This window comes from Euleptes europaea, chromosome 11 (genome assembly GCF_029931775.1).
Source record: "Euleptes europaea isolate rEulEur1 chromosome 11, rEulEur1.hap1, whole genome shotgun sequence".
NCBI lineage: Eukaryota > Metazoa > Chordata > Lepidosauria > Squamata > Sphaerodactylidae > Euleptes > Euleptes europaea.
This window is the reverse complement of record NC_079322.1, coordinates 39744754-39759311: the sequence shown is the minus strand read 5'-3', so window position 1 is coordinate 39759311 and position 14558 is coordinate 39744754. Positions and strand designations below refer to the sequence as shown.

Below are 14558 nucleotides of genomic sequence, written 5' to 3'. Positions count from 1 at the left end.
AACCCTCCTCCTCATCTACATTGTAAGCTTTTTCTAGTTTAAAAAGAAGTGTTCAATTCAGAACATGGTGCTGAATCAGAAGGTGCTTGTGTATTTCCCTTGCCTTTCCTATAGCTCAAGGTGGCTAGCGTGGTGTAGTGGTTAAGAGCGGCAGACTCTAATCTAGTGAACCAGGTTAGGTTCCCCATTCCTCTACATGAAGCCTGCTGGGTGACCTTGGGCTAGTCATAGTTCTCGCCAAACTCTCTCAGCCCCCACCTACTTCACAAGGTGCCTGTTGTGGGGAGGGAAAGGGAGGGTGATTGTAAGCTTGTTTGAGACTCCTTAAAAAGGTAGATAACAAGTGGGGTATGAAAACCAACTCTTCTTTCTGGCCTAGCACCAAATTGGGTAGTGTCTTGTTTGAGACTCCTTAAAAAGGTAGATAACAAGTGGGGTATGAAAACCAACTCTTCTTTCTGGCCTAGCACCAAATTGGGTAGTGTCTTGGAGCCGACTATTTACTGCAATTCCCCAACCCTGGCCACCCTTGGCATGCAATAACCATCTCGTGATCCTTATACTATGATGACCTTAGCATACAATTAAACACACGGAGTGGAATGGAAATGGCCACAACTTTATTGGTTATAGCATCAGGCATTGGCGTTGCATAGGGGCTGAATCCAAGGCATCGGCCTGACCCACCTGCCGACCGATGCATCCTACTCCCAGCCCATCTGCTGGGAGTAGCCTGAGATGGCAGTATGTGGGACCTACTTGGGCAGAAACCTGCTGTGTGGTCCCCTGCCACTTGGCAGGAGGCCACCACCCTGACAGCCCCCGACTAAGCATGTCCCATCCTGACAGCCCCTGACTGGGCATGTCCCTATTCCAGGCCTCCCCCAAAACCCCTTATTGGTCCCCAGAATAAGGAACAGGGGGCACACAGGCCTCCTTTTCCTCCAAAATGGATCCAGCCCCATGCCAAAACCACCAAAAGTTGTGACAAATTAACACGAAGTTGACATAACAACTGAACAGCCCAAGTATACGGAGGGAGGACGGGACAAATTAGGAAGCAGACTCAGCTGGGTGAGGGGAACAGCTTCTTAAATACATAGCTGGAGGAGCTGACTGCAAAAGCTCAGGTCTGAGCCTTCCTGCTGGCCCTTCCCCTATTGAGCCAGGGCCTGAATGGTCCATATGAAATATAGGGCGGGCCAGGAAGGTATGCAGCAGGGCAGGAAAAGTTCCAGCTGGAGTTAGAAATGCTATGGCTCCTTCTCCAGCTTCTCCCCCCCAGCAGCCATTTTGTGTCAGCATGCTAGCTGCCCATCTGAGCCATCGCCTCACCGGACAAGCCCCTGAACCTTGTGCCAGCTCCCAACCCTCCCCAGCGCATGCCAGAAAACTGGGCTCATAGGTGAATCTGAGCCTTGCTTCTTTTTACAAATTCAATTGGTTACAATACTGTCAAAATTTCTCAAGCCAGTTAATGTATAGTGATCTCCAGCAATACCGGTTTTCAGAACAAGCAATCCTTTTGGCGTATCCACTTGCATTTTGTAACACATATTAATCAACAAAGGAGATAAATCAACAATATTGTTTCTTAACAGCCTTCTTAAGGTTTTTTAAAGGGAAAAATGGGGTCAATCCAAATGAATAATATATATAATATTCTAGCTACCTTCTAGCTGTCTCTTCTCATATGTTTTGCTTGTAGCAAGTTACCGGAAAAGAGATAAGGATTAACTTAATTTAATTTAAAGCTCTCCTCTAATACTGTTTTCTATGCTACCCTATTAATGCATTTTTACTTAGTAAACTAGTAACTTTGTCATCAAACAAAGGCTAGGATAATGAACACAACACTCTGCACTACCATGTCTGGATGAATATGGATGCAGCTGCAGATTTCCCCCAAACAAAAAAAGCTTTTGCTTTCACTGTAGCACTTTAGTGCTCATTGTACTACAATTAAATAGAGCTGTCCAAACAATGTTTTATAATACTAATGCTACCATGCCAAGTACGTGAGGATAAATATGAGGCTGGCTGGGGCAGAATAAACATTGTGATGGTAGAAGTGTACTGTATTAGAGTAAATGCTAATATATGGTTTCATATCGCTTTGCTGCTTCACATAGGCTTGTTTTAAAGATTTGCTCTCCAATCCTAAGAAGTAAATTGACTTTGATACAAAACAGTTCTGTGTATGATTGAGATGTTAACTTTTTGTTCCTTCATTCATACCTGTAGCTTCTGTTTCAGTTGCAATGTTGTGAATATATATTTTGTAGACAACAGACCTTCAAAAGTATAGGTTTTAGAGGTTTATCTACAGAGCTTCTAAAACTCTGACCTACTAAACAGTTTAAAAGAATTACAAAACATTACTGCTGTCATTTTATAAGCAGAATAAAAGGCTCTATCATATACGGGAGGGAATAACTATACATTACGTTTATCAGTGCTTTCTCAAATAGGAACGAAAGGAGGCAGTGAGCTCCTAAGAAAGCAAGGCTTAGCTTGGTGGAAAGTGAAGGTATTTTTTTAAAGGGAATATTCTGATCCACTACAATGCAACAGAGGACCACCTACTCACTGAATAAATATTGCCACTTTGGTTGTTCTGGAATAGCCCCCAACTGCTGTAATGGCTCTAGGGGCTGCCAAGAGCACAAGTTCCTGCACTTGTATCAATATAGCAGCAACACCGTTGTTGGAGTTTCAGGGAATGCAGTGAAGGGACAAGAGCCAGCTGATGAGATAAAAAAGGTAAAGGTAAAGGTCCCCTGTGCAAGCACCCGGTCATTCTTGACCCATGGGGTGATGTCACATCCCGACGTTTTCTAGGCAGACTTTTGTTTTCGGGGTGGTTTGCCAGTGCCTTCCCCAGTCATCTTCCCTTTACCCCCAGCAAGCTGGGTACTCATTTGACTGACCTCAGAAGGATAGAAGGCTGAGTCAACCTTGAGCCAGCTACCCGAAACCAACTTTCATCGGGATCGAACTCAGATCGTGAGCAAAGCTTTGTACTGCATTACTACAGCTTACCACTCTGTGCCATGGGGCTCCAAGCTGATGAGATAGGCTGAGCCAAAATCAAGAAAGTTGATGATAGGCTACATAAGTCAGCTGTGACTTGACTGTGTACGCGCACACACACACTACAGCTTTCCACAGAGGTCACCAGACACACACCACACCTGAAAAACTATTCACAGTGGGTAGCTGTGTTAGTCTGTCTGCAGTAGTAGAAAAGAGCAAGAGTCCAGTAGCACCTTAAAGACTAACAAAGTATTTTCTGGCAGGGTATGAGGTTTCGTGAGCCACAGCTCACTTCTTCAGATAAAGATATCTGAAGAAGTGAGCTGTGGCTCACGAAAGCTCATACCCTGCCAGAAAATATTTTTGTTAGTCTTTAAGGTGCTACTGGACTCTTGCTCTTTTCTACTACTGAAAAACTATGTTTGAAGAAATATCTGCCATGTCTAACATTGATGAAAACAAAACAAGGGCCTTTTAATTTGTTCTCCTCCTTTTCTAGATGGTGACAAGGTAGATGTCTCTGCCAACCTCTATCCAGACATAAACATCATTGCTGGAGCACTGAAGCTGTATTTCAGAGACTTACCGATTCCTGTAATCACCTATGATACTTATTCCAAGTTTATAGAGGCAGCAAGTAAGTACTGAGACATACTATTTCTTTCGTTTATTAATTTGTTATGGGAAGTTTTCTATCAAACAAATCTTGTCTTTATCAAATAATGGCATCAGGTAGGTGACACATCATTTAAGAAAGCACTTTCCTAGGAGTAAGCCCCACTGAGGAGACTTCAGGAAGATTCTGAGTAAACTTGCTTAAGATTGCATTGTGTACCCTTGGGTTACACCTGTGATGCAGAGAAGTATCACCTGAACCCTGAAGCAGAAAAACCACATGAGCTTAGCACCAGAGGCTACAACTAACACAGTTCTTTTACCAGTAGAGAGACTGGTGAAGTAAACAAAATACATGTCCAGTGCCACTAGACTTCTGTTTTGTTTTGCTACAGTAGACTATCGCTGCTACCATTCTGGAATTCTCACAGGCAGAAGGGGGCCTTAGGAGGAATCTTATGCTCTCTTGAGGTTTATTCCCTCACCTTCTAAAAGTGAAGTGTTATGCTTGCACAATTAGATAATTAAAGTAACACATTCCCATTGGACAGCACCAAATGAATAACCCCACCTCTTCCTTCTGAGTCCCTACCACTGAGAATAGGGTCTGAGCAAACCATACTTGCCTGAATAAAGCCATTGATCTAATCAATGTTTCCTATGATTGGCTGTGAATGGTGCTCCCTAAGGTGAGGATATACATCTCTTCTTCTTTCTTTGAGTTGTGAGAAAATGGGAGAAGGTGGGTCTTCTGACATATATAGTCCAGGTTGTTTCACTAGGTGATAATCCTATAACGGACCCCTTTAATTTTGGTCTAAATGGCTCTGCTCAATGGATGTTTTGCATATGGCTAGAGGGGGATGAAGGAGGTGAGGCAAACAGGCTCATGGATGACTGGGAATACCCATCACCAGACTGCTTTCTGTTTATGACTGTGTGGTTGGTGTTCTAGTCTTTTGCTTCTAAAATCATTATATCCAAGGAACTACACGCAAGACAAATCTTGCAGAATGAGACTTCACTGCCCGTTCCCTTTCACTACAGTCTACTGAGTCACTTCCCCCAAAAGTTTTTCTTGGAAGTCTTTCAGTGGGAGGGTGGATTGGCCAAACCATATACCCCTTTCCATTAGTGGAAAATAATGGTGGGATAAAAGCCATTGTTGTGGCCATAATATCCAAAAGCAAAAGTTTGCTTTCTACTGTTTACATGACATTTGCCTGTTGTTGGACTGGAATCTATACCTAGTTTTTTATTGGGTTGCTTGTTGCCACTGAGCAACCAGGTAGCTCCTGGTGCTGTTTCCTGCAAGGTCTCCCACCTTTCCACAAATGGTCCTCAAGAGGCCTTCAAAAACATTACATTCATTAAATTCCACTCAAGAGGCAGTGTTGTGCAGTGGTAAGAGTGTCTGACAAGGATCTGGGAGAGCCAGGTTTTAATGCCCACTCAACCATGGAATCTTACTGGGAGCCTTGAATCAGTGACACTTTCTTAGCCTAACCTACATTGTAGGGTTGTTGTGAGAATAACATGGAGGAGTGGAGCCTGATGCAAGCCTCTTTGGGACCCAGTTGTGGAGAAAAGCAACAAAAGGAGTGGTTGTCTGCAGACTGTCTTTGTTTTATCTTGCCTAGGAATTTCTGGTGTTAATATATGGTGGATCTTGATTATATTGCTCATTGATCAAAGGCTACCAACATTCAGACTGCGCTATTAGTTATTAGTAAGTGTAGTGGTTGTCAGATAGGCTCTCTGCCGGCCCCGGATAAGAAACAAGATGGTTCCCCCCACGGACAAAATGGAGTTTTTTGTGCACTCCATTCCTCCCCCTTTTGCACCCGGTCTCCTGACCAAGATCTGCACCTCAATGGAGACCCGCCCGAGTAATCGCTGATCTGATACCGGGTCCCGCAAAACAATGCCGGGAGCCCGGGAAGATCAGCCAGTTAACGCATGCATTTATTTCCTGTATGCGTTGCCTTAAGTCGTTACTGGTAGTTCATTTCTGTATTGTTTCTTTGTTTCTATAACCTAATCAACCCCATTGTATTTACCCTATATATGTACCGATACTCCCCCATGTCTGTATTCTAGCCTTATGTTTCTATGATCTGCTGAACTCACTGTCTTGCTGAAATAAAACTTTTAACTCGCTGCACCGTCTGGAGGAAAGTCTTTATTACCAGGAACACAACGTGTTGCTGAGACCTGACAGTGGTTAAGAGAAGTGGTTTGGAGCGGTGAAGTCTGATCTGGAGAACTGGGTTTGATTCCCCACTCCTCCACATGAAGCCAGCTGGGTGACCTTGGCTAGTCGCACTATCTCAGCCCCACCTACCTCACAGGGTGTCTGTAGTGGAGAGGGGAAGGGAAGATGATTGAAAGCCAGTTTGATTCTTCCTGAAGTGGTAGAGAAAGTCAGCATATAAAAACCAACTCTTCTTCTTCTCCTTCAGCATGCTGTAGAAAGTCATTCAAGAACTACTGTTAAAATTACATTTTATACATTACATTTGTTTATCCCAATATTCCTATAAGGAATTTAAAGTGTGCACATAGTTTGTCCCTCCCTGTTTCATGTTGCCAGAAACCCTGTGAGATAGATTAAATTAAGGAAGAATGAATATCCCAAACTACCCAGCAAGCTTCACTGAGGAGTGGAAATCTGAACCACATTTGCCAAAACCCTTGTATAAAATGGCTCTCTTTCAACATATGTCATTTTAATTTAATAATTCTAATCTTAGATTGGTTCTTGTAGGTTATCCGGGCTGTGTGACCGTGGTCTTAGTATTTTCTTTCCTGACGTTTCGCCAGCAGCTGTGGTGAAGATGCCTGCCACAGCTGCTGGCGAAATGTCAGGAAATAAAATACCAAGACCACAGTCACACAGCCCAGATAACCTACAAGAACCAATGAACTCTGACCGTGAAAGCCTTCGACAATATTCTAATCTTAGATAATTGAACATCTTAACTTAGTGCACAGAAATTAAAAATGCTTTTCTATGAGTATACAAAGCAGAGTAAACTTCATCAAGAAAGTCTTTTACAATTCTAAAACTCTTCAGGTATGAATCTGGATTTTTTTTAAAAAAAAAACATCTGTTTTATTTACTTCAGAGTTTATATAAATCTTGTATTGTGTTACACAGGAATCTCCAATCCTGATGAAAGGTTAGAAGCAGTCCATGAAGTCTTGATGCTACTTCCTGCTGCACACTATGAGACTCTCAGATATTTGATGATTCATCTCAAAAAGTAAGTTATCGTCTCTGTAAAATTAACTATTGTCCATCTGCCTTGTCTGTATAGAAGTGTGCTACAGAACGTGTTTAAACTGTTATGATGTTTTTGGAGATATCCCAAGGCGCTTCGCCAGCTCTAGTGGGTTACTCCTAGTGGTTGCCACTAGTGGGCCTCCTCTCACTCACTCTCAGACTAGCCTCTGTAGAGCCACAAAACCAACAGCCCGCTTCAGAAGCACTCAGGGTCCCCCCCCCCCATCTCTTGCAAGGCATCTGGGGACTTCTGCTCTCAGACCTGCGCCCCATCATTTTGGTCATAGCTCTTTCCCTCACCAACTCCTATTGGCTCTTCCGGCCACCATTTCATCATCATGGCAACTGGTATCTCCTGGCATTGTGAGTTGGTCAGCTTGTATCCCCCCACACTTGCCTCAAACCCTAGGTAATGAAAACAGGGCCCTGGCCAGTTAGAGAATAGACCAGGTCTGTAGTCCAGGGTACTTCAAGTTCTTCCCCAACACCTTCATCACAGAATAAATGTCTCCCTAGCAACCTTGTGTCTACAAACCTCCTGTGATATGGCCCCATGTGTTAAATAAGTTCAGATAAAATTTTACTTCTAAGTCATGAATGTATAAACAAACGAACAATATTGTGTGACAAAGAATGTTAAAGATCACAATTAACTCTGGTTCAAATTTACAGTGAGCTCGCACTATTATTTTTGGAGTTAGTTTGTTGCTGTAATTATACTGATAATTCAGTCAACCAAATGTCCAAATCCAGTAATTCTCTGAGGCAAGATGGATTCTTCACTTGGAGTTCCTTGCTCATAAGGGCTTCTCCATTCATTTCATTCTGTATCAATTCAAAGAGTGTTCACAAAGCCACTGTCTCCACTAAAGCAAATTTGGTAGCTTCATAGGTATGTTGGAGCAGAGGTTCCCAAACTGTGCTCCAAGGAGCACTTGGTGCTCCGCGAAACATCTCCTAGTGCTCCATGAAGAGATTGGAAAGAAAAATACCACTGTCATTCGGCTTAGTATATAGGTGCTAGGTGAAAATTAGAGCTCTGTGACGAATTTCTTTCCTGAAAAGTGCTCCATGACTCAAAAGGTTTGGGAAACTCTGTATTAGAGCATGCATGGTCTTCATTAATTAAAAATCATTTCAAGGGGGTTTGACAGTTGACAGTTATGCTGGCTGATGCTTTATAGTAACTATTCATCACAAACCTTGCTATTATGGTGGCAGAAGCACTATATGTCATTATTCACCCATAAAGCAAATATAGCTTTATAACATGAAAATGCTGCCAGCCCCCCTAATAAAGATATTACTTTTTTCTTCCTATTTAGGATTACTATGAATGAAAAAGATAATTTTATGAATGCTGAAAATCTGGGAATAGTATTTGGGCCTACCCTAATGAGACCCCCTGAGGACAGCACCCTTGCTACTCTCAACGACATGCGGTACCAGAAGCTGATTGTGCAAATATTAATAGAAAATGAAGATGTTTTGTTTTAGACAAATGAAGGAATAAATTCATAGCCATCTGCTGTGAAAGTCTAAGTTTAAAGAAAAACAAATTCCCAGAAGATCAAGAAAAATGGGTAGCACTTCATTTTCTGCAGTGTTGCAGATAAACGCCAAAACATTTAGTAAAGTGTATGTCTCATAGACATATACCTCTTTTTTATTATTATTTAAGAGAGAACAAAGGTCAGAAAAAATCCTCTTGCCTTGTATCCTTTGCCTTGCTTCCAGCGTGTATCTGTGTTGAAAGGTGACAGACTGTTCTAATATTAACTTATTAAAGGACACAAACTTCATGTGGTTATTTAGATCACTAAAGCAAAAAGGTACTTTTAACCTGATCCCCATAGTACTGTTGCTGGCATGATTCCTATTTAAAGAACAGGGTCAGCAAAGCAGTTTGTAGGATTGAAGACCTACACCCAAACCAGCAAAAGGAAACTAGGCATGGAAATAGGTGTCAACATATTGCTCACCCTTCCATATTTGCTACTGCCAATTCAAGAGAGTGATGAGGGAGGTGCACATCTGCAGCTGATGAGTGTACCAACACTCAGATTTATCAGTGCAGTCTGCTCTGACATTCATGATCTAAATCCAAGCAGTTAACACTTTCAAAGGTGAAATTTCACTTACCTGGTTGGTCAGAATTCTTGTGTATAATTGCAGATACACACCTCACTGCTAGCGTTGCCAGGTGCCCGCTGGTGGCGGGCAAACCCCCGGCAATTTACCTCTCTGCCCGCTGACCACCTGAGGGTCGGCGGGCAAACGTGCACGCGCGCGTCACTTCCGGTTTAGAAACGAAAGTTCCACCTCGCGAGGGGCGTTATACCTCTTAGTTTGAGTGGTAAAGGGCCGCTTTACCACTCAAACTAAGAGGTAAAGGCCCCTTGCGAGGCGGCACTTCCGGTTCTAAACCAGAAGTGGCATGCGCGCACACGCTTTCCTGACAAGAGCCTCCCACCGGAGGAGGGACCTGGCAACCCTACTCACTGCTTCATGTAAAAAGCTCTACATCATATTATTATGTGAAAAGTCAACACAGTGACATTTGTTTCTCTATGATGGCCATAGGTTAGAGTTCTAGCCATGCACTCATATTTTCCATTTTCCTCTGTGCATACTGAATATCGCCCTTTTATAGAAAAGAAAAGTAAATTTGCAATAGCTGGGTTGCAGCAACCTCTCATGCTCTGACAAAGCTCCACAGAAGCAGGGGCTTCCCAGTTCTCTGCTATGAACTGTAGAATGCTTTTCATGCATGACAGGAAATTCCTTCTGTATGGGAGGGCATGCCCATTCATAAAAAAGATTGAAAAGGCAACACAGGATTTTTGATCTTGGCCATTATATTTAGGGTCAGGATGTTTGTCAGTATTAGTTGTATCAGGATATACAATTTCTTTCTATTTAAGGCATAATTATATATGCCTAAAGTGAAACAAACCAGTTTTAAAAATATATTTACCTTATTTAGCTGCAAAAAATGTCTTTTTATTTTAGTGAAGTATAATCCAATGCGGTGCATTGAAGATTTTCCATGTATTCCTCTTCAGCATTATTACAATGTCACATCAAAAACATTTACCACTAGTGCAGTATTATCCTGATATAGCTCTTTCATTGCAAATGTTTTTAAGAAAACTTCATTTCTCAAGCATATCTCTAAAATTCTTTGGCTTACATTATATTCTAGAAATCAGAATTCTATACTCTTAGTAGTGTGGTATTTTGGAGCAATTTCGGTATTATCTTCATCCTTACCTCCAAAAAGAGAGACACGGGAGGGTTTGCCCCCCACCATGTTTTTGTATTAGAATCATCTACTACACGTAACATTTGTTTCTTGGAACACAATAATGTCTAAAAGATGTGATGCCAGGATATTGGATATTTTCTGGCCTTGCTGAAAGTTAGCACTTATTTGGAGTTCTTTTTTATTTTTTGAAAGCCAAGTTACATTACTTTGCTTTTGTATTTATAAAAGTAAACTTGTTGATAATTAAGTATTTCTCTTCAGTGTCTTTGGGAAAATATGTTAATAAAGGAGATAGAGAATTGGTATATTACCAAATCTCCTGGGTATTTTTGCCTGTTCTTTCCAGAGGTTGACCTCATTATCTAATCTAATGCAGTTAATTCCTAATATTAGACTTTTTCTCTTCATGAGATTTTGTATAAATATTTCAAACACAAGATAGTAGATAGTTTATTACAAAAGTGGATTTTCAATATGAAAAGCTCTAATAAGCTTTTTTCTTGATTTGTACAAATCAGTTTTTAAAACTCAGTTATGCTGTTTTCTGAATTATTTCAGGGAGCATAGGTTTCTGTTCAAATTGAAAAAAAGTATGTAAATTTGATAATTAAAACAAATGAAGACAAAAAGGGGCCCAGGAAAAAAATGTATATTAGTCTTTGCATAGGGTCACCAAGGGCTAGAGAGACAGATTCAAGCTGCAGGCCAGGTGTTAATGAGGTCCGATTTGCTGGTACAATACTACTAGAGATTCTCCTAAACTGTACAGTTTTAATTGTTGTAGGTCATGAACTAAATACTGTCATTTAAAATGGTATGCAAATGGTTTTATTTTGTGAAGTGACATATGCTTTGTAATTTATGGTAGTGTAAATGGAAAGGGGGAAAATCCCATTAAATGTGTTGAGTCCTTGTCTGTAATTGTCACTGCTAACAACCCCCAACCTTCCTGGTTTCGCTACAGTTTTTGTATATTTGTTTTTATAATTGCATATATTTTTATATAGCAAATTTTCTTTACAAAATACAGCTTTGCATCTTGCAGCTCCAATGAAAACTAAGGTATAGGGGAAGGTGTTAAGTGTCGTCAAGGTGTTAAGTTCTGACTCATGGCAACCCTATGAATCAAAGTCCTCCAAAATGTCCTATCATTAACAGCCTTACTCAGGACTTGCAAACTGCCAAGGCTTCCTTTATAGAGTCAAACCATCTCATGATGAGTCTTCCTCTTTTCCTGCTGCCTTCAACTTTTCCTAGCATTATTATTTTTTCTAGTGAGTCTTGTCTTCTCATAATGTGACCAAAATACTATAGCCTCAGTTTAGTCATTTTAGCTTCTAGGGAGAGTTCAGGCTTGATTTGATCTAGAACTCACTTATTTGTCTTTTTGGCAGTCCACGGTATCTTTCTCCTTCACCACCACCACATTTCAAAGGAATCTACTTTTTTCCTGTCAGTTTTCACACCCATACATGGTAATAGGGAATACTATGGCAGGAATTAATTTGAACTTTGTTGACAGTGACACATCCTTACACTTAAGAATCTTTTCTAGCGCCTTCATGGCTGCCCTTCCCAGTCTCAATCTCCTTCTGATTTCTTGGCTTCAGTCTCCCTTTTGGTTGATGACGAAACCAAGGAATAGAAAGTCTTGAAAGGTATAAGTACTTCAGATCAGGAAACAATTTTCCACCAGGCCAGATTGGCCAGGGATCCTAGTTACCTGGTGGTGTTAAATACATTCTCCCTTTGCCCCCCCAAAAAAACTTTTATGTAAAACTCACATAGGGAAGAAAAGCTGTTATCTGGTCAAGAAATGCGGTCTTTTTATTTTCCTTTCTCTTTGTATGGTTGTGTGTGTGTTTAAACACATAACTTAAGCTTTCAAGTATCTGAATAACAAAACATGGTATTCCTGACCAACTATACTGCAGAAATTTCCTATTATACAAAAATAGGATAGTTTTGAGATGGGGAGATCTAGATACAGTGATGTGGCATGTTATGCACATCCCAAGATGTACTCCAAAAATCTACACTTGGATGCGGCAGTGATCCCAGCAGATAACGTAAGTTTCTGTCTAAAACAAATTCACCACCATCACCCTGTGGCTTGCATCTCCTAAGTACCAAAAAAGCTATGGCATTGGTATTGACCACTTCTGTGTTTGTGAAAGTATCTATCATCTTACTTAATACAATGGGGCCATGTAGGTCATGTTGTGGACTTACTCTAATTCCTACCCTGACAAAACACACGTCAGGTGTGCCTTTCTTGTATTTTCTGCTGCATCACCCAACCTTAAACCCATTACAATCTAGGAGTCAAAGGTAAATGAATCAAGACTTTGAAAAGAGCCATTAATAGAACAGGGCATCTTTCCCTTTAACTAATTTGTTATTATATAAACACTTAACTTCAAAGAAGTCTATGTGAAATTTTGCAACAGATTTGTGCTGAACTTTCAAGTTCAGAAAGGTCTGCAGTGTCCTTTTAACATTACCTAGATCAATACACACAATACACACAATGACCACAATTCCCTACTACAAATGCATAGCTTGTTTTCCTACGCACACAGTTCTAAAATCCCATTGGATGCCTGTGGGCTCACATAGATGAGAAGCTTCAGTCAGATGAAGCCTCAATTTGGTTTAGGGCTGTGCAGCTGTGCAAAAGATGGTTTAACTCTTTATTCCACTAAGTTCACTATTCAGAACCATCCCCACTGCTTTGCTATTAGCATTTTAAAGGATAAAAATATGTTTTCCTTTTAAAACTCTAATAGCAAAGTGGAAGAACATATTTCAAAGAGAGAAACCAAGCTGAAGTCAAAGAGTTTAACACCCTTTTCCTGCATGGCCTTGAGGTAAACTGAGGGTTAATAAGCCTACAATTTACATTTTATGCATAAATGAACCAGGGAGCTGTGGTCATCATCATATCTGCTTTAGCACTAAACAAATCTGTTTATTGTGAGGTGTTTGTGGGAAGGAGCTACAGATCATGAGCTGGTCCAGGCTAAGATTGATGGTGAAGTGGAAGCCATTATAGTTCTAGTAGAATATCTCCTTCCCCAGTTCAGATTATTAAAATGTCATCAATTAGTATCAAGTAAAGGGAAGGAGCTTGGGGACAGGTGCTGAAGAAGAGTTGTTTTAAATCTACTATAAATGGTTCTTGTAGGTTATCTGGGCTGTGTAACTGTGGTCTTGGAATTTTCTTTCCTGACGTTTCGCCAGCAGCTGTGGCAGGCATCTTCAGAGTAGTAGTCAATATAAATGTGTTGGCAGCCATGGAACCACAGGGTTCTCACAGAAAGGATATTGATTTGAAGATCAAAGCTGATATTGTATGTAAAGACAAAGTCACAAAACTCGACAGCCAGATGTGCCACAGCTTCATCTGTGATGACACTGTTGATGGTTTATAACCCATCCTTGTCTGTAATGTTGCTGTTTACGAATTCCAAAGAATGGTGTTTCTGGAAGGTCACCAATTGACTGCTGTTTTCTCAGGAAGTCTGTCTTATTTCACAAGTAATACCTCAGAGCACTAGTGTATATATATCTCCCAGCCAAATATTTCTGCCAAAATGGGCTCTGGCAGTTTTTTTAAGATATACATATACATGGCTACACGAATACCCCCTTGCTCCATCAGTTCCCCAGTGCCTGAGATCTGACACAATATGAAAAACATTGGCCACTTTGCTCCTCATATTAGGTAATTTCCCATGTCAAATAAACTCTGTGGAATATTAGCTGCATATATTACATCGTGGCTACTTTATCACATTTATAAATACTTCATAGCATTTTAACATAACCATCTTGAACCTCAAGGAAAAGCAGAGTATAAATGTTTTAATAAATAAATGAACAACAATGAAGCTCTTAAAGGCTGTGGTGGACTTAAACCAGGTTGAGCTGGTTTCAAATCCTTTCTTTGCCATGAAGCCCACTGGATGGTTTTATTATCATCACTATCCCTTAACCCAACCTATTTCACAGGGTTGTTGTTAAGCAAGTATGCTGCACTGACTCTGAAGATGACACAGTTGCCATTTGTGGGGCTCGGATACAGTGAATCGGCACCAGGTAACAACTATGTGCAATCCCCATCCTAGGGTTAACCACTAGGGTTGCTAACTTCCAGGTGGTAGCTGGAGATCTCCTGCTGTTACAACTGATCTCCAAACAACAGAGATCAGTTCACCTGGAGAAAATGGCCAGCTTGGTAGGTGGACTCTATGGCATTATACCCCATTGAAGCCCCTCCCCAAACCCTGCTCTTCTCAGACCCCACCCCCCCAAAAAAAATCTCCAGGTATTTTCCAACCCGGAGCGGGC

At 41.0% G+C, this 14558-nt stretch overlaps 1 protein-coding gene across 1 annotated transcript in view; it reads left to right on the top strand.

The window, feature by feature from the left end:
* LOC130484318 (beta-chimaerin) overlaps positions 1 to 8862 on the top strand; it is a 29488-nt gene extending 20626 nt beyond the window's left edge. Inside the window, exons 5-7 of the mRNA XM_056857239.1 lie at positions 3536 to 3673; positions 6812 to 6917; positions 8263 to 8862. Coding sequence (XP_056713217.1) covers positions 3536 to 3673; positions 6812 to 6917; positions 8263 to 8434 — 416 coding nt within the window. The 3' untranslated portion in view covers positions 8435 to 8862. The remainder of the gene's footprint in view (positions 1 to 3535; positions 3674 to 6811; positions 6918 to 8262) is intronic.
* Positions 8863 to 14558: the final 5696 nt, after the last annotated feature.